This window comes from Panthera leo, chromosome A1, assembly GCF_018350215.1.
Source record: "Panthera leo isolate Ple1 chromosome A1, P.leo_Ple1_pat1.1, whole genome shotgun sequence".
Classification (NCBI taxonomy): domain Eukaryota; kingdom Metazoa; phylum Chordata; class Mammalia; order Carnivora; family Felidae; genus Panthera; species Panthera leo.
The window spans coordinates 177,738,487-177,766,259 of NC_056679.1; the positions used below are offsets into that span (position 1 = coordinate 177,738,487).

General features: G+C 38.9%; 1 protein-coding gene across 2 annotated transcripts in view; it reads right to left on the reverse strand.

Annotated features, from left to right (window-relative positions):
• The window catches only part of RANBP17 (RAN binding protein 17), a 333,558-nt gene that overhangs the window by 51,818 nt on the left and 253,967 nt on the right, over positions 1 to 27,773 (reverse strand). For both annotated transcript variants that reach the window (XM_042946863.1, XM_042946871.1), the window contains 4 exons: positions 23,918 to 24,021; positions 18,013 to 18,101; positions 10,187 to 10,294; positions 7,672 to 7,754 (listed from right to left, as the gene is read on the reverse strand). In XM_042946863.1, the coding sequence (XP_042802797.1) occupies positions 7,672 to 7,754; positions 10,187 to 10,294; positions 18,013 to 18,101; positions 23,918 to 24,021 (384 nt within the window). The remainder of the gene's footprint in view (positions 1 to 7,671; positions 7,755 to 10,186; positions 10,295 to 18,012; positions 18,102 to 23,917; positions 24,022 to 27,773) is intronic.

The following is a 27,773-nucleotide window of genomic DNA, read 5'->3' on the forward strand; positions in this document are numbered from 1 at the left end:
CAGCATCTGCAGTTACACTGTCTCCTGTAAAAGCCAACCCTCCAATATGTTCAACATATGCCATCTCCTCTTATGTGCTTAAGGACAAAGCACCAATAAATTTCTCCTTTTTCTCCTATGCAATCTTGTTTTCCTATTAGATCAACTCATTGAAATACAGGCTATGCTATTATATCTTCCATTTAAAAACAAAAACAAAAACAAAAAACACTTTCTCTTGGCCCTACCTCTCTGCTAGATAGTACTCCCCTTTGTAATAAAACTCTTCCAAAGAACTGTTTTCATTGTCTTATTCTCCTTTCATTCTATCTCTTTTTTTAAAAAAAAAAAAATGTTTATTTTGAGAGAGAGAAAGGGAGAGAGCGAGAGTGAGCGGGTGAGAAGCAGAGAGAGGGAGACAGAGAATCCCAAGAAGGCTCTGTGTGAGCCCAATGTGGGGCTTGAACCCACGAACCATGAGATCATGATCTGAACTGAAATCAAGAGTAGGACGCGTAACTGACTGAGCCACGCAGGCACCCCTCCTCTCATTCTCTTTTATGTCCACTCCACTGAGAACGCTCTTTTCAAGGTTCCCAATGACCGCCTTGTTGCTAAATGTAATGGTTAACTCTTAGTCCTTATCTTACTTGATTCACTGCCAGCTTTTGACACAGTTAGCTACCTCTTCTTCCTTGTCTTCCAAGGCACATACCCCGATCTTCTCTTCAGTTCTTGCTCCTTCTCATTTTCCTTTGCTGGTTGCTCCTCTTCTCCTTTACCTCTGACACTGAAGTGCCCCAGGACTCAAACCTAAGTCTTCTAGATGCATATTCACCCACCACCTAGGGGATCTTACCTTGTTTTTACAGCTTTAAATACCATCTGAGAGTCAATGACTTCCACATTTTTTCTCTAGATCAGACCTAACTTCCAAACCTCAGACTCAGATAGCCAAGTCTATATTCAATATTCCTACTGGGATATCTAATTAACATCTCAAACTGAACAGGACCAAAATGGAACTTTTGATCCCTGTCACATGCATCTCAGTTAATGGTGACTTCATCCTTCCATATTTCCAATCCATCAAGAAATCTGATTTGCTTTACCTTCAAAGTATATCCAGAATCGAACTATTTCTCACCACTCCCACTATCACCTTGGTCAAAGCCAGTAGCAAATGTTATTCATCTGCTCAAAACATTCTAAAGTCCCTCTATTTCACTTGAGCTAAAGTCCTGATTACTGTCTACAAGAATGACACTACATGACATTGCTCTTGTTATAACTTTCCCTTTTGTTTACTTTGCTCCAGCTACTAATCTCTTTGCTGCTCTGCAGACATGCCAGATACACTGGTGCCTCACGACCCTAAAACTCGGTATTCTCTCAGCCTGGAATACTCTGCCCAGAGATAGTCACATGACTAACTCCCTCATTTACTGCAAGTCTTTGCTCAAATGTCACCTTTACTTAAGTTACTACAACACCTTTCCCAATCCCTAGTACTTCTATTGTTCCTTCTCCTGAATTTCTTTCTTTTTTTAAAATTCCAGTTATTAACATGCTAAATAATGCCTTTTTCAGTTTTGCTCACTGATGTATCCAAAGAGTCAATAACAGTGTCTGCTGTTCCCAGGGTACATTTGTTGAACAAATGAAGCTCATGAAACTGCATGTCAAAGTTGCTTACTGAGACAAAGTATGTAACGGTGAAAAATTGTATGTGTATAAAAAAATTACATTTATCAAAAGGTGAATGATTAAATAAATTATAATATGACCACAAAATGTAATACTTTGCAGCTATTTAAAAAGATATGGTAAGGGCACCTGGCTGGCTCATTCGAGAGAGCATATGACTCTTGATCTTGAGGTTTTGAGTTCGAGCCTTACGTTGGGTGTAGAGATTACTTAAATAAATAAACTTAAAATCATTTAAAGCACACACTAAACTGATAATGACGGTTATCTTTGAATGATGAGATAATCAGGATTTTCACTTTCTATTCTCTATAGCAATTCTGAAATTCTGCAGTTTGCTAACAGACCATGCTACTTTTTATATTTATATAATTTTGTAAAAGCAGCTACTGTCTGCTTGAAATGCCCTCTTCAAACTTCTGGGCCCTATTCTATTCCTGTAAAAAATTGTCCCTTGGGATGCCTGGGTGGCTCAGTTGGTAAAGCAACTGACTCTTGGTTTCGGCTCAGGTCATGATCTCATGGTTGGTGAGTTTGAGCTCTGCATCAGGCTCCATGCTGACAGTGAGGAGCCTGCATTGGACTCACTCTCTTTCTCTGCCCCTCCCCTGCCCATGCTCTCTCTCTCTCTCTCTCTTAAAATAAATAAACTTAAAAAAAAGTTCTTCCTTGTTTGACTCCTCAGTTTGAGTTAGAAACTCCTGGGCTACCATAGCACTCTGTATGCTTCTCAAGTATAAAAGTGAGCGCAGTGCATCATAAGTCTTCATTTACTTGACTGAATCCCGTGAAGAACTCAAGTTCCTCAAGAGAAGAATCAGTAAGATTCTTTTTTGTGTGTCTTATTTCTTATCCTATCCATTGTAACTCTCACAATATCGGACACATAGTAAATGCTCAGTAACTGTTAGCTGCATGGATGAAAGAATCCACTGAACCCTAAGCACCTGGTTGGACATCACTCTTCCTTATTTAATAGCTTATGTAGTATTATTTGCTTGTTTGCAAAAGGGGGCACGTCTGGTATGTGTGGATCTACTGTGGAACATGTTCCTCAAGGTCTTGCTTTTGTAAGCCACCTGATCCTGGTGCTGGTATCCTCAAGGTGTCGGTCATTCTATCATGAGCTTTACTTTAATACTACTTTGACATTCTATGTCCCCATCCAAGTTTCCAGTAAGATCTAAGGCCACGTACATGGTTCCTGGATAGTTTGTTTTCCAGAACTGTTATTTCCTGGAGACATTTATTAAGACTTTAGTTATCTCAGGACCAATGCGTTCTTCAGCTTTTCTTTGGTAATCAAACATAAATATATGATCATAATCCTTCGTTCTCACAATGCTTCTAATAGCACATGCCAGTAATTTTCAAGCTCTTTTACAAAAAACCCCACAAGTGGTCAAAAAGGTGATTCGCTTTTACAAACAAATCTGGTGCAACTCTACAGCAGGGTGGTTCTGGTCAAAGTGGCAGTAGGGTGTCCTCCCTGCTATCTGGAGGCCCACTATGGTCCTTTTCAGATCTCCAGGGCTCTGCAAAAGCCAGTTAGAAAACTATGGTCTGTTTTCTAGGTCACGATAAATAACAGTGGCTTGTACATTGCTTTACCAATCCAATTTAAGCATGTGATTAAGTCATACCTTAAATGCACCTGGAGCATATACTGCTTTAAAGAGCCCTGATGTAAATTCTTACATATAGTGAATACTCATGGCTGTTCCATCCATTTTTAAAGTTTAGATTTTCACACACTGAACTTTCTTAAATCAGGTATCCAAGGAGGGAATAAAAGCAGTTCCGTTTTGCCTAGTCTTATGAAAATTATCACGATTTCTCCCTTCTGTGCACTCTTCAACCAATAGATGTCACTAAAGATACCAGGACCCAGGGGCTAAAGGAAGAAAAGATTAGACAAATGGAAATTGAGCATAAAAAACGTCCAGTTCTTAAAACAGAGAAGTAGGTTTCCAAAGTAATAACATTTATTACACTGCATGCAACATTTTAACCAAAAATTCAAGAAAAAAATTTCCTTTATTAAGTTGCTCAGGCTGAATGGATCACAGCACTAAGTTTTGAAATACACGTTCTTGAAGCAATTTAAAACTCATTAGAAATAATAGGCTTGGGCTAGTAGAAAATGTGGTAAAATTTAATCCTCATCCAAATGTTACCTGGGCTGTACAAACAGGAAATTGTTTTGTGCTACTGTGGCTAACCTCATTGCTGACCCTGAGCTGTAACGGCGAGAGCAGCTGAGAGCTGAAGCAAAATTAAAAACTTACATCAAAGTATATCATGACAGAATGTAGATAAATAAAACAGCATATCAAAAGTATTATTTTTCTGCCAGTCTCACTGAGCAGCGAGGTAGAGGTGTTCCACAAAATATGCAACAAATCAGTGCATGTGGGAAAGAGTCCTCCCCACTCTACACCGCCCCGATCACTGACTACCCAAATACTGCCCATGAGAGGTGAGCAGAGAAGAAACCCAGCGAGGGATGGGGACAGAAGGGATCGCAGAATGTTCTGGCCTCTTTCTTCCAGGGGCTTCCCTTCCCTTCTGCTTGGCTTACCAAAAAAATAAACACTGCTGCTCTTCTGTGCCCTCCCACTCTTTCCCTCACCTTCCAACCTCCTGGATGGCAGACCACATGATCACCCTCCATGAGCATATTAAAGACTCCAGAGGTAAAAGAAGGGGTAACAAGGCATTACAGAGGGTCAAGATAGATCAAATCAGTTTGGCTGATGGGGGGGGGGGGGACAGCACGGGAATCAGGGAAGGGTGATAAACATGTTTCTATTATTCTATGTAAAGTGCACGTGTCCAAGTCACTGCTGACAAAGTTGAAGGACATTTTGCCACTGACCCTTTGATTTCCCTTAAGTTTTAGGACAGAAATCACCATACGTTAAAGAACAGTGCTTCATCATAAATATTCAAGGACAATCTTCCCGTGGCAGCTCCCAAGTGGCAATAAGGAATATGGAGAGACTATCGTTTGAAGTTATATAGACTTTGAATGAAATTCCAATTCAGCAACTTGCTAGCTATGCAATATTTGGCAAGTTTCTTAATCTCTATGAGCTTCAATTTCTTCATAATAGTGATCACAGAAGCTAACTGGTCTAAGAGCTTTCTATGCACTACTGAACTGAATCCTCATAACCACCTTATGAAGTAGGTGTTCTTTTCTCTGTTTAACAAGAAACTGAAGCAAGAAAGGCTAAGCAACTTAGCCAAGGCCAAATGAGTAGTGAGTGGCCGATAACACTACTACCTTGAGGATCTGATAGGCTAATGTATGATAAATGGTCTAGTATAGGAATAGGCACATAATAGCTGATTAAAAAATAAAAGCTACCTTATTATTATTTCAAGCCAAGGTGCAATGCCTTACTTTAATCCCTTAGTTTCTCTTTAGAGTAAGAAAGCTTACTAGCTTTCCTTCTCAAGAATGCTTTGAAGGGTTTTTTTCCCTCTTTACTCCTTTTCTTCTTTTTTCTTCATCTTGTTTGTCTTCCTTCCCTTCCTCTCTCTACCTCTGTCTCCTCCTCTTCTTCCTCCTCCAATGTGATCCTCACTTAGTTAACTTCCTCAGCTTTTGTTACAATGCTTTTCTTTGCTTATGTCAAACAACTGGACAGAGGACTAGGTAGCTTTTGAAGCCTACAGATTTGGCATTGTTCTGAGATTCTTTTTGGTGTCACTTGGCTGGCCATACATTCTGCTCTAGGGGTCCAGTAACACTGGCAGAGAAATCACTGCTCTGATCGGTCCTACCGCAATAGTGAGTAAGTCCCAAAGGAAAAATTACACACAGTGAAAGAAACTGGAGTGAGAAAAAGCAGAAGGAAAATACAACTGTGATTGGTAACAGAAATCTAACATGCATAGAGTTAAAGCTCTATCAACTACTAAGAAATTCTTACATATACATACATTGTTTCATATGAGAAATATTATTTTCTTTTAAAAAGTGAGGAAATCGGGGGCGCCTGGGTAGCTCAGTCAGTTGAGTGTCCGACTTTGGCTCAGGTCATGATCTTGTGGTTTGTGAGTTCGAGCCCCACGTTGGGCTCTGTGCTGACAGCTCGGAGCCTGGAATCCGCTTTGGATTCTCTGTATCCCTCTCTCTCTCTGCCCCTCCCCTGCTCATGCTCTGGCTCTCTCTCAAAAATAAGTAAACATTAAAAAAATTTTAAAAAATAAAGTGAGTAAATGGAAGCTAAGCACTTATTACAGGCAGAAGGAAGCAGGACAGCGTGGTCCAAGCAGGAGCTGAACAAAAAAGTGATGTGGTCAGTGAACCCCTGTCCAAAGAAGGCTGGTTCTATGAGTATAAGAGAATGGCTCTGGATCAAGGAGACACATGTTAGTTAAATGTCTATTCCATGTCACACTCAGTGCCAAGCCCTTTACCTGGAGTAGCTCACCTAACCATCTCGAATTCTAAGTAGGTCAGTAGGGAGTCATTATTCCTAATTTTGTGTGTGAGAAAACTAGGCACAAAGAAACACAGTGTCTTGGCTGAGGGTCATGGAGTTGATAAGGGCTGGTACTACGATTGGTACTCAGATCTTTTAATCTCCAAAAACTATGCTTTCTCTAAGATACCATTTTAGAAAATGGTCTAGACATGTTATTTTTGTATGCTAAGACAATGGAAGGAACTAGATATACACTGGAAGTAAAGCAAACTGCATTGAGAATATTTGAAAAGGGGTTCATTTTTACCTTTAAGAGGCAAAACATTTCTACTTTGTATGATTCTAATGTGTCTACTTTCAACAGATCAAAAATGGTGACGATGTAGTTGTTGGTACAGATGAACATAGGAGAGTGCAAGTTTACGGACTCAAATAGGTGCTTCCTGTAGTTTTCACACACTTAGAATCTGAAACTCTAAAAATCAAATGCACAATTAAAACTATGCATTTTTAACAGAGGCCTACAAGGCACACAGCTTCCTGTCCCAGAACGGGTTTTGAAAGTGAAAACAATTTAAACAATTGTTTTTCTCCTTTTTTTTTTTTTTAAATAGGCTTTTACTTTTAAAGAAGTAATACATTTCCAGTGGTTGTTCCTACAGATATGCACAAATACACACGGTCTTAAAGAGGCTTTGCAAAATTTTGTAAAGTCTGTTGGAAGGTTCTCAAAAAGAAATACGATAATCACGGGCAATTTTTGAGACTGAATGTACTCAGAGTTGGCTACTGATTTGGAAAAGCAAGAACCGACAGGCAAAAAAGAAAACAGAGAGTAAGAGGACACAGGAAACCATCTCTCAAGAAGAGTACTGTGCAGAGGCCAGCCAGTGCACGGCAAACTGGAACAGGATTCTTACCCATCCTACCCCCATCCCCAGGATACATAAAGGTCTCAGTGAGTTGAGAATTTCATTGGTGAAGCTGTCAGAATTGGCAAGTATTAGGGTTTATGGTAGTTCTAAGGCTCGATTCTAACTGCGAAACAAATTTTGTGACAATAATCGAATAGGACTATCTTTACCATAGAACTCTGATTCTAAGAGTGCAATGCCCAAAAGTTCCCTGTAATAAAATGTTTACTGCCCTTTAGCAGGATATTTTTCCAAAATTCAGTGCTGGTGACATATTGGTCTAAGCATTCCTTGATCCATGATAGCAAATTCCCTGATGTAACTTTTCGCAATTTTGAATACGCTACAACTTTTCAATATTCTATCTAGTTGTATTCCCTTTGCCTACTGACACTGCAATTTTATCCAAAAGAAATTCATCAAGTTGGTCAGGCATGATTTGTAGTCAAAGGCACGCTGCTTACTTACTTCTCCCGATGCCAATTTGATAGCTACCTGGCTTTCTGCACTATTACCTACTTCACAAATTCATACAGATAGGAAGGTTCAAAAGAACAAAATAACTAACATCTTTCTTTCCCCCAAAGAGATAAAGTTATATTGCAGAGACAAATATGGAAAAAGATACTCACCATAAGTGCAAATCATTTTACTAGCTTCTCTGAAGAGAAGAATTCCATTAGGAGATGATACGTCAAAATTCAAACGCTGGGATCTAAGAAATACAGCAAAAAACCAGACTATACGTGTAGATAAAGAAACCAAATGTAGATTTAAAGTGCCTAGCATTTTCATTTATTAGAAGTAGCAGCAGTATAATGATCCCTTTTAAAAAATGCCACTCCATTAAACAAGTGTCGATAAAATATGTATGCTGATTTCTCACAATAAAGATACTAGGACAGTTAGGAAGAGTTAATTTCATTCACTGACTGATTCAAAGATTTCAGTTGTATCTGTCAAAAAAATATCCTGACATCCCAAATCGTAGACTTCTTACTCTCTTCTCTTTTCATGCAAAGTGGCTGATAGATACTAATAAAATACCCCAGGGTGTGTATCTGTAAGTTTATATAAATACCTGTATAGAGGTTTACGTTTGCGATCTCCTGTAGTGCCCGATAAACATTTTTAAAACAAATTCTAAAGTGACAGGAGATCTAGGTATTTTTTAATACTGCTCATATGTATAATTAATCATCTGATATTTCAAGCATATTTCAAATACATGAAATTACATTCAGACTAGAGTTTCCATTGCACATGGCTCAAATAAAGAGAAACAAGTCCTAGGAGTTCTAAATAAGAATGATTCTGCTTCCCTGGTTTCTGACAGGTAGGGGAACAGTAGGAACAGGATAAAGGATTGACATATGCCATCCTGACATAATACTTGCTTTTTAACATCAGTTTGGTTTCAGTTGGCTCTGATATGCCTTGTCTCTGTGCTTTCAAGAAATAATGGCATGCTTTTTAAAGGACTAGCCAAAAATATGCAGATAGGTCATAGCAAAGCAATACCAAAAAAGCAAAGACACTTGCTGAAGTCCTTTTGCCAGGAATGATGAATTGTTGCGTCTTTATGCTTTTTTAGAATGCTTCAGAATAAGGTGCAGTTCTAACTTACTAGAAAGATTGTGAACTTTTGATTGTTGGCATACAATTATTGACTAAAGAGAAATGTACATACATACTTCACATTAGATTCTAGAGAAATACACACAAGATAACATATTTTCTGAGATTATAGATTTTCACTAGGTACTCCTAAGGACAATTGTGTTAGATAGATACGAATCATTTGCTTATGGCAGGTGTAAAATACTCTACAATTACAATGCAGTAGCTTTCCCCCTTAGTATTAATTGCTATATCAGTAATATATAATATCAATTATCTGGTTGAAAAACCATAATTTAATCAAACACAAACAGCCACCTTTCTTATAGTATCTAAGGTACATAGGAGAATGGTTTTAAAAAACGGCTTTTAAAAGAATAATACTCACATTTCTTCATTTGCCAGGTCTTTTTCCACCTCTTATTTAATAAATTTTAAATTATTACTGTGAAAAACCTAGCACCAGAGATAAAATTACAGCTACAGTCCATCCTCCTTCCCTGTATGGATATCTCCCTTCCAACACATAGTTTACAAGAGGAACTGAGGAAACACGATGGCTAAGTGACAGGTAATTTGGTGCTAAGCCATATTCACAATGACATATTTTAAAGAGGTAAAACCAATTACCTTCTTGCAGCTTTTCTCCTCTAGCTACATCTTTGTTAATATTTACACGCAGAGTATTTCAATCTCTGCTGGTCTGTGCAAATTATAAGGTCAACTGGGCAATCTTTAAGAAGTTGTAGTTGCTGTTTATTTTTCACTCTTAAAATTTTTTTAATGAATGTGGAGAAAAAGGAGCCCCAACACACTGTTGGTGGGAATGCAAATCGGTGCAGCCACCGTAGAAAGCAGTATGGAGGGTCCTTAAAAACTTAAAAATGGAACTACCATATGACCCCGTAGTTCCACTACTGGGTACTTCCCCTCCACCCCCAAATGAAAACACTAATTTGAAAAGATCTATACACCCCTGTTTACTGTAGTTGCTATTTAAATGAAAATTTTGAATGCATGAATCATCCACATACATGCATCTTGGCAAAGAGGAAAAGGATAACTTAGGAGTCAAAGCAGGGACAATCCCTGGGGCTCCTGAGACAAACTATGTGTCCATGAACTGCTCTGGGACTCAGTTCTCTTCTTGAAGAAGGAATCATCTCAACTCAGAGACCTCTAAACTTCCCTGCTCTCAAATTACATGGAATTGCAGTTAAGCAGTGAAACAGTTAAAACAGGAGCCCTTCCTCCATTTGCCTTTGAATATTTTAAATAATGGTGGCGGCACCTTCCAATTTTTTTCCAGTTCCCATAGTCCCCTTATACACCTAAATATACTATATTCTTTTTCCAAAAGGTCTCAACCTTATGTCTCTAATTCTACTGCTTTCACCAGTTATCTTAAAAATTCTGGGTCCTGAGTTCTTGCTAAGCCTTGACTATACACATACCAAACAGGAAAATCTGACCTCTAGAGACTGCTGCCAGATAGCAGATTTTTTTCTCCCCCATTGCACTTCTTACCTGTTTTGCATCAGTTCTGCCATAAGTTTCAGAATGGGAGTTGTGCATGCTGGCTCTCCATACCACCGTTCGATAGTCCTCTGAAGAATGGGAAGATACGTTGGGTACCTTTTATAAAGCCTGTTAAAGAACTTAAGGGTCAAAAGAAATATTGTTCCTGAAAATTAGCGGCACCTCAAAAGCAAAAAGATAATCCACATTTCTTCTATGTTTAATAAACAATGGAAATTTTATAAATTGCTCCCTAACTTGCACAGCTGTATGTTTGCTAGGGATTGTAAAATGATGTGCTCTGATTTGTAACATATCCCGTACATTATATTCTTTTGTTCTTGGTATACTCTATAAACAAAAGACACTTTTAAAGTATCATATAAGTAACACATTTAAAGAAATGTGCTGCATACTGTAGGAAAGGAAATAAATTTAATGAGGATAAAAACATAGTTGAATTATTAATATCAGTTTCTTGGGCATCAAACAACTAAAGAAAAAGTGTCATTTCTTGGGAAAATTTAAAAATACATAGAAGGAGAGGGAAATAGTAATAATAATCCCTATCTATCTACCTATCTATCTATCTATCTATCTATCTATCTATCTATCTATCTACCTATCTTCCAGCTTAGAAATTATCTCTTTTCATTTTTTTTCATTTTTTTAAGCTGCTGATTTGCTCTGCCTGGTCCCACTGTAGCTCCAAGGAATACTGCAGATGTTAGCTTGAAGAAAAGCTTTGGGTAACTTTTAATCTATTCAGGGTCAGCTAAAAGGTAGTCTTATGTATACCCAAGGAGAAATTCTCAAACATCTTCCTCAATAGTAAGAAGTGTATGCCTCTGGTAAGTCAATGGCTGAGACCACCAGAACCTAGAAAACTCTGACTCACCTCCACTGGTCCTTTAACCTTAACTGGGGCCTCCTCCTTGCTAAATGGACACATAAATATAAAAGTGAAGCTTAAGCTGCAGCACACACACACACACACACACACACACACACACACACACACAAAACACCTTGCTATTCTACTCCTTCATTTCTTCTTTTCCTATTTTCTAAGTTTCTCTCTTTCTGATGTTTTCCAGTATACTTGTCTTTTTGTTTCAGATGAAAGTGCTGAAAGAACTGAATTACTTAGCGGTGTTCCTTTCCTGTGTGTATGGGTAGAGATCTCCATGGTGGAAAAGACCACAATTTTCTTCCTTGCTCTTTAGAATACATTTCAAATTCTTTAGGATGGCATACAAGGCCCTTTAAGATATGGTCCCTGTGGACCTTCAGACTCCTCTTTCAGTATTCCTGCCCCATCCACTGTTCAGCCACTCTCAATTCCCTGCAAATCCATGGTTGCCAACTCTCTTGTCTCCATTCCTCTACACGTGGCTTCTTCTGCCTAACTCATTCCTGTCTCTCAACACCTAGTTCAAGTTGTGCTTCCCCTGGGATGGTGAAACTTTCTCTGTTTTGTCAAAAGGAATCCATCTCTTCCTCATCTACGTTCAATGAGCACTCTGACCCCGTATCTCTTACAACAAACTTATATTAAGATTGATTGCTTTTGTTATCTGCCTGCCCCATTAGTGAGTTTCTAAAGGGCAAAGACTGTGCTTCCCTATCATGACCCTGCAATTGCTATCTGTCCTTCAGATTTCAATATAGATGCCAACTAGTCCAAGAAGCCTCCCTGGCCTTCCCGTCCCCCAAGACTTGGTTAGGTGTGTTTCCTTTGTCTAGCTGTGGTACTGTGTGCCAGTGCCTTCTAACTACTCGATCTCTCCTGTTAAATACTTTTTGAGGGCAGGACCTAGGCACTTGTATGCATGGACTTGGCACAAAGCAGATTTTGATAAATATTTGTTGCTGTCAACCTGTCAACCTAAAAATCAGGTAGAGCATATTTGATTAGAACTACCTACTTCTTCCTTTTTAACTGTGCATTTCACTTTGAAGCTTCAGGAAATAATTCACGTAACTTTCAACGAAAATAAGCCTTCCAATTCTTTAAGAACCACAAGCTCCCTAAAATTTCACAAAGCAATACTTTTGTCTCCCTTTGTTAAGGCTTTGCATTTGTGTGTGTGTACACACACACACACACACACACACACACACACACACACACACAAAGAATTTACCTAAGAAGTATTTACTGAAGTCCTATTCTGTAACTGTCTATTCATTGTTTTAGACTCTCTGGAGCCACCAGTGAGCCAAACATTAAAAAAATTCCTGTCCTCATGGACTTTATATTCTAATAAGAAAAGACAGAAAATAAATAAAAGACATACATAATATGTTAGAGAGTACTACAAAGGGAAATGAAGCGGAGAAGGGAGATAAGAAGTTAAGTGTGTGTGTATATATAAGGTTTCAGTTGGATAAAAATGAAAAAACTGAAATCAATGAACTTAATTATTAACTCTGTTTTGGCTATTGTCAGATAACTTACTGTTTTTTCTATGTAGCAGAAAATCTGCTATTTTTGATAGATCATAGACACTATGTGGTATTTACTGTGCTAGGGGCCGGGGATCCAGAGATAAGTAAGACAAGACTTTTATTCTTAGGGAATTCATTCTCAAGTCTGCATGGCTGACACATAACAGAGATTCTCTGAGTACCAAAAGCAATGACAGAGAAGCACAGGTGAGAAAATATTCCACCAAGAGACCTCCTGAGCCCAGACTCAGTGATCTTTAGTGGGAAAGCATCTGGAAGGCTAGCCAGGAAACTGACAAGACCCAAATCTCAGAATCAAAGAGGATCAGAAGCACACACAAGCTCCTTTGCAAGGCATTCTAAAGGCATTAGAACCATCATATTTTTCAGAGCACACTGCATTCGCTACGGGAGAAAGCCGCGGGACATGAGGGGATGCTCCCTTTTCTGTGTGGAATGAGAGTAGTGCCAATTCTAATATGCTTCTGACAGAGGTGACTGCCACAGAGAAAATGAGTGATTACTGGAAAGCAGAGTAGAGGTCTACCAAGCTGAGAGGTTAAAAGGGCTTCAGAGTGAGAGTGCCAGACTCAGATTACAGGGTGAGAATCAGAACCCACTCTACGAGTTTAATTTTCTAGTGGCCTGTGAGGACTGCCTATTTATGGAAAGAAGGAAGACAGTGGGAGGGAGCCCTTAGGTAGAAGAGGCACAGACCTAACCGCTTTCACCCAACCTTCTCGATGAATTCCTAACGTCTACATCAGATGAATGGAAGATCAGAAGTGTTAATAATATGACATAGCCTTATCAGATGCCAAATATAAAAAAATGAAAAGCATGAGGTTTCCTTCTTGACGATGACCACCCATCCATCCACCCAACCAGCAGTCAGTATGACTGGACCCCAAGGAAACAGAAATGGGAAAACACATAATTCTTTCCCTCTGGGATCTCACAGTAGGGAAAGCACAGTAACATCCTAGAAGGCAACAGAAGAGTTTTTGTTAAAACCGTTCAGAGATAGGGGTATGAGGATGTGGTTCCAGAACAGAAACAGCCGGCCAGTTCAGAGATTATTTTAAAGGTACTCCATGAATGTGAAACAGGTGTACTTTTTTTCACAAAAGCAAATGCTGTTGGAAGTCTTTCTCTCCTGTCTAGCAAATGTCTATTTTTCAACACCTCGCCCAACTTTCACTTCCTTGGGAAGCCGACTTTTTTTTTTTTTTTTTGCCCAAAATGCCAATCTCTTCCTCTTACGTGTTCATATGGTCTTTTGCATGCTATCTTTGTGACAACCCATTGACTGTTCATTAGTTGTATGTCATATCTACGAGATGGTGACCGTCTAAAGAGTGATCCATTTTATTCGTTCTTGTGAGAAGCAATCCTTTTACTCATTCCTCAGGCCTAGCACACAGCACTGTGTGCTTGCCGAACAGTGATTTTTTTTCTTCCCTATTTCAGTCTGTCCAACATAATGCCAATTACTTTCTTCTTGAGGTACAATTCTGATTTGGTTAGGCAGTCACAACAACTGCTCCATGCTATCTATGGGATAGGGTCTAAATTCCTTAGCCTGATATTCAAGGGTCCCAGACAACCTGCATTTCCAAGCACAAAATAAGTGGTATCTACAACAAAACATCTTCTCCACTACCCGCTTCCAAAACCTGTGCTTAGGCCAACCGAAAACCTCTTATTTCAGAGTTCCAATACTCTAATCCTATGCATTTGGTAAGATCCAGAGAAATATCTGTACTTTCACAGAAACCTTCCTGATTCCCCAGCTAAATGCAATCACTCTATTTGTATCTGTTGTTATGGCACTTATCACCTTCTATATTTTATTACAGTCATTTTTGTAGATATCTAACAGGTTCTATTTAATTAGAAGCTCATTTTGGGGTAAGATTTGAGTCTAAGTAATCTACATCCCTCATGAAACCTAGCACAGTCCTTAGCCAAATTTGCTGAATAAGTGAGCAAATGGGATTCCTTTGTCTCATTTCATATTAGAGAAAAGAACTAACAACAGTTAGTGGAGTATCCACTGTGTGCCAGACATTGGATTAGGCCGTTATATACGTCCATTCACTCATTTCTTATGCTATACCTGTGAGACAGGTATGATTAGCTCTGTTTTGTGGAAGAGAAAACTGTGATTCTGATACATTAAGTAACTTATCCAAGAGCCCACAGGTTTTTGTGTTTGTTTTTTGAGCCTCGGGTTAAGTGGCGAAACCAGGACTGGAATCTGAGACTGTTTTGCTTTCAAGTCTGTGCTCTTCTACACATCTACATATGGTCTTGACTTGTCTTTGTATAATGTGTTGATGCATATTCAGTATTTCAATTACCTGACTGAAAAACAGTGGATTCAGAGATCAGATTATGACAAGTGAAAGGACTGAGCAGAAAGAAATAGCATCATACGCATTCCTTTTTTTCCTGCCCCCAATTGCTGCCTGGATTTTTGATACTTCAGTCTAAGCATGATCTGGGAAGACTCTAAACAAGGTGACTAAATGCGCTACAAGGTAAGGTGCTTTTATATTGTGTTCTCACTATATGGGCAAAGAAGTGTATTAGGGATTCTTCAATTCTCCAGGAGTAGAACAATTTATCAACATGTTTGCTATGTAGTTTCAGGCAATTTAGTTTTGGAAGGACAGTGATAAGCAATGCAGTTCGTGTAGCAGTTAATGCAGTCAGTGTTTACAGAAATGTTTTTGAATTAAAGACCTAACCACTAAAATAGCACTTTATCAAATAATCATCATAAATAAAATGCATTTTGACTTTAAGATGACATGTGCTCTTGTAGGACATTTCTTCTGCATGCTAAGGACTGTATAACAAATTAAAGAACACACATTTATGTGGATAAAAGGCAAAAATAAACTTTCCCTGGCAGTAATGTAGGAATCATCACTGACGGTTTGACATATCAATATTTCAGGAAGAATAAATGACTTTCATATCCATGTTTTTTTTTTATCATATCCTTATTCATTTTTACATTACTAGAATACTTTGAAAAGAATCTGTACTTTATCACCTGAAACTGCTTAAAGTATTTCAAAATATTTTAATAAAGCTTTTTGAATGATCAAATAATGTAACTTTTAAACAAATTTTACTATTATTATAAATATTTGCTCTTCATCCCTTGCCCAAAGGAAAACTATAAATCTTGTCTCAACTGAATGAACACCATTTATCATATTCATTTTGTTGTCAATACAATTATGAAAAGCCTTTGGCCTTTTCCCAAGGAAGCTGATTTGCTACTGAAACTCAATTATTATAAGCAAAGCCGGTACCAAGCCATCCTGTTTGGCAATCTAACACAGCTCCCTGCATAACTGACACTTCGCCCTCTGCCACTGATCCTAATAACATCAACATCTATGGTCACATGGAGGAGACAATAGTTTCCAGTTCAAAACAAAACATGAAGTCCCAAGGCCTTCCATTTGCTATTGTCTGCCATCTGCTGGACAAAAGTTTCACTTCAGACAGGTGCCAAAAAGAAGGAGCTTAGTGAGGAAATACATGGAAAACAGACTTAACCAAAGACTTAAATATGTTCTATGAATTTTAGGCGGTATCGATTATGGCAGATATTTATATTCTTTGACACTGAGGGGAGAGGTTCTGGACTTGACTCTTGGTTGGGACCGCTGAGGAGGGACACAGGAAACGTTAACTGATGGACATCCTAGAGTTGCAGCTTGCTGTCAAGATCACCATCCATTCCAGAGTGCCAAAACTAGGCTTCTACGATTTTTTTCAAATAAATGAAAGTTTTCACGTTAGAAGCTTCTGTTTGTTTTTAGATAAATAAAAAAGTAATATGCAATCTCAGTTTATTCTTCACAGTTAAAACAACTGTAGGACTTGCTGTGTTAACACCTACAGCCTCTGTACATGTACTTGGTATGCTGATATAAAGACATACATGGTTCTTCAATGACATGGAAAACACTTACCTCTAACCTTTCTATGAACACATATATCTGATGAAGTAGGTTTTAATAGTAACTAAAAATGTAAGTCGGTATTCAATTAATGTTAGAAAAGTTTTTTTTTTTAATGCATAGAGTTCTCCCTAAACCATGCCCAGATCCCCTGTTAGCTATATTTTTGGCCTAACTGGGGATCCGTGGTGAAAGATTGCTTTCAAGAAGTTTCTTTTGTAGTGTGGGTGACTGGGTGGCTCAGTTAAGTGTCCGACTCGATCTGGGCTCAGGTCATGAACTTGCGGTCATGGGATCGAGTCCTATGTCAGGCTCCATACTCATAATGCAGAGCCTGCTTGGGATCCTTTCTCTCTCTCAAATAATAAATAAAAAAAAAAAAAGAAGTTTCTTTTGCAACTTGGATAAGGAGGGTTTGAAAAGAGCAACTGAGAAACAGCGTAACTTAAAACATACAATTGCTTTAAGGCTACAGAATTTTTCTTAAGTGCTCTGATAGTTTTATGTATAAAGGCATGAAAACATATTACACTTACATGACTTTATAAATTGTCACTTCCTGTTAGGATCAAAGAGGATACATACAATACTACTAAAACAATATTAATAGCAACCACTTAGGACTCCCAAATATGTTCCAGACATTACACAAAGTGTGTTACCTATTTTAATGGTCCCAGTGAGCCCTGATACTGGATGTCTCTTTTTTTAGATGAGAAAACCACGACTCAGAGAAGAGAAATAACTTGCCAAGGTGGAGAGCTGGATTTCAATCCTACTCTGATACCAGAGTCCACGTTTGTCTCACTCTTACATGATGAGGCATTTCTGCCAGGGATGTTTGTTTCTTTGTTTATTTATGTTGCTATCCGTACTAAGCCTTGGCAAAGGTAAATTCAGAATTTATACTAAATGAAAACTCCTGACCATTTACTTCCCCCTTTTTCATCTCCATTAATATTTTCATGATGGTGAAAAGCTGTAGCATGATGAATTGAGCCTCAAAGAGGCACAGTAGCCTGCTCAGCCCTGCTAATTGAGATGGAACAGAAATTCAAATCTCCTCGAAAATGCCAAATGGTAAGATTCATTGATCCTGAGTTAAAGACGTTAGCCTGATTATCCCTGCAATCCCTACATAAACAATCATTTGGGAACGTGATTTTTAAGTTGTCAATATTTAATGGCACCAAAAAGTGACCTCTCTGAGCTGGGTCTCCAAATGCTGTGCTCAGTTATCTGCACTGCTGCCACTGTGCTGTAATTTTTAGCTGATTACACATTAGTTCATTTAGCTTTGTTTCCTCTTCCCTACTGTGCCATACTATTAAACGAAAGCGAGGGGCCTGGCATCCCTCTGTGCACAGAGCTGGTATTGTCACAGTGTAATAAGGATACATCCAGTCAAACAGCATGGTGTAGCTGGTCTTTGTGTTCAGTGCAAAGGCAATCCCTCGAAGATCTCTTGCCAGCCCGATCAACATACGCTGTCAGTGGGAAAGAGACACAGTAATTGATTTTCACGTTAGCACAGAGCAGATGGAGTAATAATCAGGCAATAATGACCACATATCTGATTTTGATTCATTAGCTAAAATGTCTCGCTCAGATCCCTTTCTATAGAAAACCGTAGACCCTTTTAAACAAACAGACCATCAAATCTGCTGACCAACTCTACTCTGCTTCTTATAAATTGAGCTAAGTCATAATTCCAGTAGTTTAGGAACATTTAGATTCTTAATATACTTTGTTTCCAAATCATGCCAAATTAGAAAAAAAAAAACAAACAAACAAACCAAGAGATGAGGATTGATAATTCCACAGAACAGAAATGCACAGGGTCTAGACATTATTTAATAATGGCAAATCTTAACCACATTGGCTTGCATGAATCAGTCCCACTATGCAATCTGAAGTCTATCCTGAAAGCACACTGGCATTTATTTAAAGATCCCTAAAGAATATCTCTAGTAACTTAGGACAAAGTAAAACTGTCCAGGTGACCTATTGCTCCCATGACATACCGAGAATGGCACTCGCGCTCCCCAAGCAAGGAAAAGATGTAAGGAAAGAGATCTGTATTGGTTATCAGAAGACTTGAATCTGAATCCCAGCTCTGCTGCTTTACTGTAAGACTTCAGGCAAGGCAATTTACCAGTCTCAGCTTTCTCATCTATAAAAGGGGCTAATATTGCCTCTTTCACAGGGGCATTGTGAGGAATCAATTTAATAAACTTACATAAAAAATGTCTAACACGAGCCTGACATGTACTGTATGTTCCATAAATATATAGTTTCAGAGACAGGAGAAAAAAAAAAAAAAAACACCCTGACTCTTAAATAAAAGAGATCTGACTTGTACTCTGGACTCTTAATTAAGCTGTCCTTAGGATGATGCTTGGGAAGAGAAAAAGAAAACCCACGAACAGATGCTAGAATGTCAGAACAAAGAGCACAAATAAACATAATTGCAAAACAAGGGGGTGGGATAATTGAGATATGCAACTGTGATTTCTGAAGGTACTGTTTCAGTAGAAATATTCTGCCAGGAAATGGGCTCTGAACTTTCCCTTTTACCTGATTTTTGTTTTCCTCACACTTTGGTAATAAGCAAAAATCTTGTAATAGGAAGGCATTTAAATTATCATCAAGCACTGGGAAGTGAATCCTAAGCCTCATCTTAATGGCTAAATAACACCTCAAAGTAGCAAAGAAGAGTTTATCTGTCAGACGTATCTGTAATTTCTGATCGTCTCCCGACCCCTGTACCCAAAAGGTGACTCCATATAACTGGAAGTTGTTCATAAAATATTTAGTTTCTAACTGTCTAACAGTTTATAGAATGATGGTAATCTGAATTTTCTGAATCGGTAAACCCTGTATTTGTTTCTGCTTCTTTAAATGACTCATTCTTTTCCCTCTCGTAATGTCACTAGTCCTTTTATTTTAGAATCCGCTCACACCTTATAGTTCTCTCATGTGACCTGCTATTTTTCTAAAAAAGCCATTTTGCCTTTTATGTAACCTTTTTTTCACCACCTGGAACTTGTTCCCCTCTTTTGCAGCTTTCCACGTTTCTCACAACCTCAAGAACAAAATACGTCTTCTAAGACAGTTTCTTTGAACAGTTCTATTTTGAGTATTTATAGCTCTGCAGTCTTTCTATGACAGTGGGCTTTTGGTATGTTTTTACATATACTTAGAGGTTATGGGCTACTCTTCAAATAATATTAAGTTTCCACATGTACATAAGGCACCCACCATTCAGCTCTAAATTAGTCGACAGGAACCATGAGTTTTACTTTCTTCATGCTTAGTGCGAGGGACTCTTAAAATATCTTAGACTATCTTCATTACACAAAAAGGTTGACATTCTATTCTATCACAGCTTTTTCTTCCTTAAAAGATGCCAAGTTAATAAAAGTGCTCTAAGTGACCTGAATCTATGAAATTATATCAAGGTTTAATTTTAGAAAATGTTACTACAGAGCAGAGGAAGCACATGACAACATAACAAGTAAATGTATCTTTTCAGTAGATGCAACTGGACAGGAAAATACAGTGTTAATGTGAGTAAGAAACAGATGCTTTGGCTCAAACAACCTCTTTTATCTTAAGGCAGCAAGAGTACTGAAACAACCTACACAGATACTCAAACAACACTAAAGGAGTACTTTCTTGGTAGCCAAAACATAGCCAGCTCTGGTATTAGACAGGACAACTGCTCCCCAGAAGTTCAACCAGACTGCTGAACGATCTCAGAGAACAAGTGGCGGTCTGATTGAAATTTAGGGAAGGAGGAGCCACAATTCACCATCTCATTTAAAAGAGTACAAAGGGGTTTATTTCAAAAGTTGTCTTTGTCCTACACGACAGCTGCCGTTGGTCAACACTTGATTGATCTGAAAAGTGAGAGCTCCCTATATTTTCAGTGAGGCTGTTTTGGGGAGCTGGGGAGGTCTGGGGTATGTAATCCCAAGGATTCCCTGCGGGTAGCTCCAGGAGAAGCCGCTCCGTGCTTCAGCGGGCTGCATGGCGAACAGTTGTCTGTGTACCAAGTGTGAGACGAATGGGCTGGGAAACGGCTGAAACGCGGCTCCTTCCACCCTGACCCCCAAAACAGGGTTTCTAATGGAAAGTCTGACAGACCCTTTACTGTAGTGGCACTACTGGGGGCAGCTATAATATTATCCTCATAATTCTACTATATAATAACAACAAAGAAAAAGAAGGTGAAGGGTCATTGTGCTTTGTCTTTAGAATTAAGATGGCTGTCTTCATCCTTACAGCATACTCTTAATTCTGGAGACACATCTTAATAACCTCTAAATAGTTCCAACAAAAGAGCCGTGTCAGAGGAATGAGCAGGCCCCAAGGTGTTTCAACTGGAGTGTTTTCATCTGCCTTTATTGCTCTATCCCTCTCCAGAATTAAGGCAATAACCTGTGATAAATTATTCAGGAACTGCTACAGGGATCAAAGCAAAATCATTCTGTTAAAGTGCTGTTTGCAACATTTGGCACTTAGTGCGAAAACTTTTAATGTGCGCATGCTGAAAATCAAGGATTTTAAATAATTTAACATTGTGGAGTTTTTACGAAGGGACTAAAGATAGCAGGTTCCTATTTAACTGCTCCTCTTCCTCTGAGAAGTTTTCATTCATTTTCCTTAAAATCGATGACGTCATGGCCAAATCAAAAATGATGCATGAGTCAAGGGAGTACTGGACTATATTTTACTATGGATACAATTATGGGGGGGGGGGGAAACATATATTTCGAACTAATGCTTCGGAGCCAGGATTTGTCACAGCATTTTCTTTCTTTTCTCCCTTTGCTGTGAAGAGAAAAACCCAAGACAAAAAATTCAATGTTCTCTTCAATTTTATTAGGACTAAGTAAGAACACAAAGCTATAAATTTAAGAGTTTTGCAGCATTTCTACCCCTTGCAACCATTTTTCAATTTGGCAACACAGGTCCTCACTGTTTACATTCATCCTGAAATCCGCATATGAAAAATATCTATAAATAGGGAGTTAGAAAATCCTGGTAAGGGTTGCAAATTAAATGAATTTGGCAGTCCTGCGGCATTTTCATAGAGATATTTTAACAGCATCACCTCCTGTGGATTGGAATACTAAATACTTTATTGAAGAACAAAACAGAACTGTTTTTATCTCTAGTACTTGCAAAATGAAGTACCTGAAAGCACTTTTGCATGTATTATTTATTCATCGTGATAGAAAAATAGCCTTAACCTAATAAATTACATTTAAAAGCATTTAGTGCAAAAGTTTTGTTTATGATAAAGCAACAGATTTAGTTCTTTATCGGTAGCTTACAGCACCAAGTTTTCTTTATACAAATTAGACAGATGGTGCTTACAGTAGAATTTACTAAAGGTCTGTCACAACAAATGCAGCCAAGCTGCATATTTAATCACTGCAGAATCTTGTCTACCTGCAGCTGCCAACTGCTAATCCAATTTCCCTGATAAATGTGGCAAGAGACACGATCAGCAATAAAGAGCATCTAACTCCATTTTCCTGCAGGGCGTCTTTTGATGAACATTTAGGACGGAAGCACGGAGTGCACTGTGTGGCCCTGGTTCGTGGCAGCTGCATGCATTCTGAGGCACAGTTCTCAGGTTACTCACTTAATTCTGCCACTATCATTACGTTGCTATTGATCTCAGTAGCTGTTGCCTACACAGCATTACTCTAGATGAAGCTGAATCAGGCAGTTATCATGCATCAAACTTGCTCAAAAGCCTGGAGATTTCCCCTTAATTACTTGTGATTTTATTTGCAAATACCGTTAAAGTGTAATCAAGCAGTCACTTTCCAGGGTCGTTAAGAACTTGCTGGTTTAGGGATATATCACTGGAACTCCATTAAAAATGACTCTAGGAAGATGGTTTCTATCAAACTAGATGGGATTACATCAAAATGGGCTTGGAGTATAATGAAATCTTCAAATGAGACAAATGTAATTTTTAGAAAGATGGTGTTTTTCAACCTCACTGCTTCTGTCTGATATAAAGGGCACCCAGAGCCACCTCAAAGCTGCAAAGATTTTGTTGGCCCTTAAACACATTTGGAAGACATCTCAAAAACATAGCTAACCTGAATAGAAAGTCTGGTGAAGAATTTTAGCAAGATTATGAACACAAAGAAAATCTCTAGGATCCTTTTTGGTTTTAAAATTCTGTGACTATTGCATGTTGATAAACATTCATTTCAAAAAAGTCTATTTCAAATTAAGAGGTATAGCATTTGGCTAATTATTTTTTTGGTAGAAGGATTACAGTAAAATAACCATCAAAGGCTATTGTTTTACTATCTGGCTTCTCAGAGCTAAGTTTTTTTTTTTTTTTTTTTTTTTTTTTTTTTTTGTAGAGAGAAGAGAAACCAAGCAAAATGATGGTTAATGTTTTCAACTTATTTCAAATAACAATAAAATAGGACTCAAGCATCACTAACAGAGGTGCCCACCTTCTCTGGAGTACATTTATTAGTCTTTTAAAAATAATAATCAGTGTCAATCTGTTTAATAGAGCCCAGATGCATTATGGTTTTAGACGATGCTATTCCTGTTTTGCAGATCTTGTGTTTCCCACCCCCCACATTAAAATCTGGGGCTGTTTTGTCACAAATCGCTTGCTACACTTAAGGATTTTACTAATAAAACATAATGTTGTCTTGGATAGTGTGACTGCTGCCACAGCTGAACAGACTTGTCAAATCAATCCTAATACGGCTCCCACAGGCGCATAAAAACCTTATTTAGCTATCAGTTATCCTAATCACTTTGCTCAGTTTAAGAACGCAATACTTCAAGACCAGCTCCTATTTATACATATATGCCTAGCCATTTAATAAAGTCTTGATTTATATAAATTCTTGTTTAAAAACATATTTAGAGATGTAGTGTTTTAGCATGTGCATGTTTGCGCATTCCTCCATATAAATATGCTGAAACATATAGTGCAGGGTGGGTGCCGGAATAGGGGCGTTTAAAGTGGGGTACCCACAAGAAGGGTTCTTTTAAAGATACTAACTGCCACGAGGGAGAAATCATCCAATCATCAAGTGTCCAAAATCACTCACTGGCCTCAAAGTCAGTTTGTGGAAGAAAATAAAAAAGTACTGGTAGGAAAAGTACAACTCAAAGACACATGGCGACTGAGAAAGCAAGACCAATGAGGCACAGAGCACATACAGATAACGCAGAACCTTTTTGTGGATCCGGATATCTTAAAATGAGCAAAATCATCTCTCACCATGTTTGGGAACAAACCCACCTTTACATCTTCTTGTTTAAAGTTGTTGTTGAATATTTGTAATACCGTTTCAAAAGAGACTGTAAGAGGCAGCATGAAATTCTCAAATTCGTCTTCATCTTCGCCTATCAGAAAAACAAAAGGGTCACCGTGGTTTAAAATGCATGCTATTGTACATTAGCCTCAGCGGTGAGTGAGTGCTTCATTCGGGCTTAGAAATGTTCCCTGGGAAGGGGGCAGCCTGCATTCATACTCATGGCACATTTGTACTTTGTTTGGCTCATTGAATATTCTGGTGTTTTTGCCTTCTCTTTTGCAGCAAAATGAAATAGCAAAATTACTTACCAGCCATTTTTTTTTTCCTGGCTCTTTATTGGATCAAACAGACTCATGCCCCAGGCACTCAGCCCTTCAGTTCTTAGTGCCCCCAGAGCTTCCCCAATGCCTCAAGGAAAGGCACTTTCAAAGCCTCAGAGACAAGGATCTTTTTTTCCCCTCCTCTTTAGGTGCCAAGGCCCTAAAGGGCTCATAGACTCAGGTGCCCAGATAGCTCTAAGTTATTATTCCCTTTTATTTATGTTCTTTTTTTTTATTAATTTGTTAAATAGATAGCAGGGAAACTTTTATCTGCCAAATAAGATGGGGTCCCTCATGGGTCATTTGGATTTTAAGTACATTCTCCATGGGCACACTTCCTCTTGCACTAAGGTTCCTTTTCTTCATGGAAAGGAGACATTTTCTGTTGTTTCTTTCACTTGGAAGGTAGACCCAGTTTCCTCAAATATTCTATCAGAGCAGAATCTTTACCTTAAACATGGGATACGCACAAATGACTATTTTTTATTGAAAACATCTATATGTGAGTGTAGTTGACACAATGTTACATTAGTTTCAGGTATACAACATAGTGATTCAACCTCTAGTTATGCTCTGCTCACCACAAGTGTAGCTACAATCTGTCACCATACAGCCCTATTCCAATATCATTGACTATATTCTCTATGCTGTGCCTTTTATTCCCACGACTTATTCCAGAATTGGAAGCCTGTATCTCCCTCTCCCCTTCACCTGTTTTGCCATTCCCTCACCTCCCTTCCTTCTGGTAACCATTAGTTTGTTGCTCTGTATTTACAGTCTGATTCTGCTTTTTGCTTGTGTATTCATTTTTTTTTTTTTTTTTACATTCTACCTATGAATAAAATCATATGGTGTTTGTCTTTCTCTGTCTGACTTATTTCACTTGGCTTAACACCTTCTAGGTCCATCTATGTTGTTGCAAATGGCAAGATCTCATCCTCTTTTGTGGCTACATAATATTTCAGTGTGTGTGTGTGTGTATGTGTGTGTGTGTGTGTACATGCACCACATCTTCCTTATCCATTTGGGTATCGATGGACACTTAGGTTGCTTCCGTATCTTGGCTACATAACTGACAATTTATAGAGTATTCTTTTCATAACGGGTTGCTCCTAAAAGAGAGAGTTGATTCTCTCCTCTCTCCTATGCCACTGAGAATTGCGAGTCTCCCACTTTACTGATACAGACACAGGCAGAGAAAGGTTAAGTGCCTTGCTCAAAGTAGTTTACCTAGTCGGAGGTGGAACTCTATGGTCCAGACCTGCTGACTTTGATGCTATCACTTTTTAAACAGAGGCTCACAGAGGCAATGAGAGCTCAGAGATCAGTGGTTCTCAAGTTTGGTCCCTGGCATAGCAGCATCAGAACCACTTGGGAATTTATCAGTTATAAATTCCTGGGTCCCACCCCAGATCTACTGAATCAGGGACTCTGGGGGTGGGGGGTCTAGCAATTGGTTTTAAGAAGCCTTCCAGGTGATTCAGATGCATGCAGATATTTGAGAAACACTGGCCTATATACATCATTCTACAGATAAGGAAACTGAGGTCCAAGGCCACATAACACAGAAGGTCCATGGCACAACCAGGATCTTTTGACTCTCAAGGAGTGGCCGATCTGGCTGACCCTGATCTTTTGTTACTTCTTTTCCCCATGAACCTTATGCACTTTGTCTCCAGAACCCAAAAGAATCACAGACTTAACTTTGTTCACAAAGGGATACTGAAAGGCCAATGAGACTTTCCTGGTATGCTCTTCTAATTTTTTTTTTTTAACGTTTATTTATTTTTGAGACAGAGAGAGACAGAGCATGAGCAGGGGAGGGGCAAGGAGAGAGGGAGACACAGAATCTGAAACAGGCTCTGGGCTCTGAGCTGTCAGCACAGAGCCCGACGCGGGGCTCGAACTCACGGACCGCGAGATCATGACCTGAGCCGAAGTCGGCCGCTTAACCGACTGAGCCACCCAGGCGCCCCCCTGGTATGCTATTCTAAACAAGGGTTAGGTTTCGAGCTGAAGGGTCAGGCTGACCAAATGATGATCCCTGCTCTGTCAACTGGCTATGTGACCAAGCTATTTCCCTTAACTACATCCTCTGGTAACTGGTGATCACATTAGAGACCTTTCCAGGCAGTCTTACTTTTCAGAGCCCAGCTCAAAAACAAGCTTTCCCAATCTGAGTGAAGCTCACCTCCAAGTACTCTCTCAGGCCCCACCTCAAGCATTCCCACATCGCCCACTGGGTTCCCACAGCATTTTGGCTGACTCCTGACAACAAGTAGCCATGATCAGTCTGCCTCTGACTGCAGGTATTCTGGCATCTAGCTAGTAACACTACCACCTGACATCATGCCACCACTACCGCCATTTGATGAGGGGTACTGTGGGGATGAAAGGAAATACAACTTATAATGTGTGTATGTGAATTACTAGATCTGTCAGCCTACACTGATAGCATCTTTGGCTTTGCTTCTGGAGAGCTGAGACTGCGCACCTTTGCATTTCTCGGTGAAGGAGAACAATGCAGGCATTAAGGCTCAGCAATAAACAGACCCAGCATCTGCCTCCACCACTTACTGTTGAACTTTGGATATTCACTAATCACTCTGAATCTCAGGTTTCCCATCTACAAAACACGGCTGAAATACATATCGTTGTGAATATGAAGATGCTCAATAAATAGTAGTGGTAGCGCTAGGATTATAGTATTAGCACCTAGAACAGTGCCTGGCATATATGAGGGAAATGCTGTATCTGAATGAAAAGTAGTTGCTCAATAAAGGTGAATTTAAATATACATTATATTTAATAATGTTATTATTTATGTATAGTGTAATATATATTGATGTCTATTTAAATACACCTTATATTTGAACTATGTAATCTTACTCTTCTAAGATAAAGTATTTTCTAAATGTGGAATTACTAATAACAACAGTGATGATGATCACTGCAGGCAGAGAAGGGTACAGGAAAGAGTGGATGTTTGAAGGTTCTAAGCTCGAATCTTGGCTCTGCTACTTGTTAGCACTCTGGTTTTGGATAAATGACAGACGTTAATATTTTTGCTGTTCTGAGTTTTATATGGACTTAGGCAATTGCAGTAATCAAATAAAGTGTGATCGCCAGGTTGTCCCCCCAATACCCTTCTTTAGGGAGCAAAGCTTTCCCAAGGTATAGATATTTAATCAGCACAAAGACAAATTCAGGACTTTACCATTCAGCCCTTCACTTAATACATGGAGCCACAGATCAAAAACCTTCCCGACTCCTCTCTTTTCTCAATCCAAGTTTGAGGCTATAGGGAAATCAAGAGCATAGAAGACAAGCCACCAAAATGTGCAGGGAGAAGTCAAAGAGCAAATACTGAAGACAGGGATGGGAACAGAAATTCTAGTTAAATGTCATGTCCTCAGAGAGGCCCTCCCTGACCACTCTGCCTAAAACGTTACCGCAAAACTTGCCCCAGACCCCCAACCACTTTCCACTCCCATAACCTACTTTATTGTTCTTATGGGAC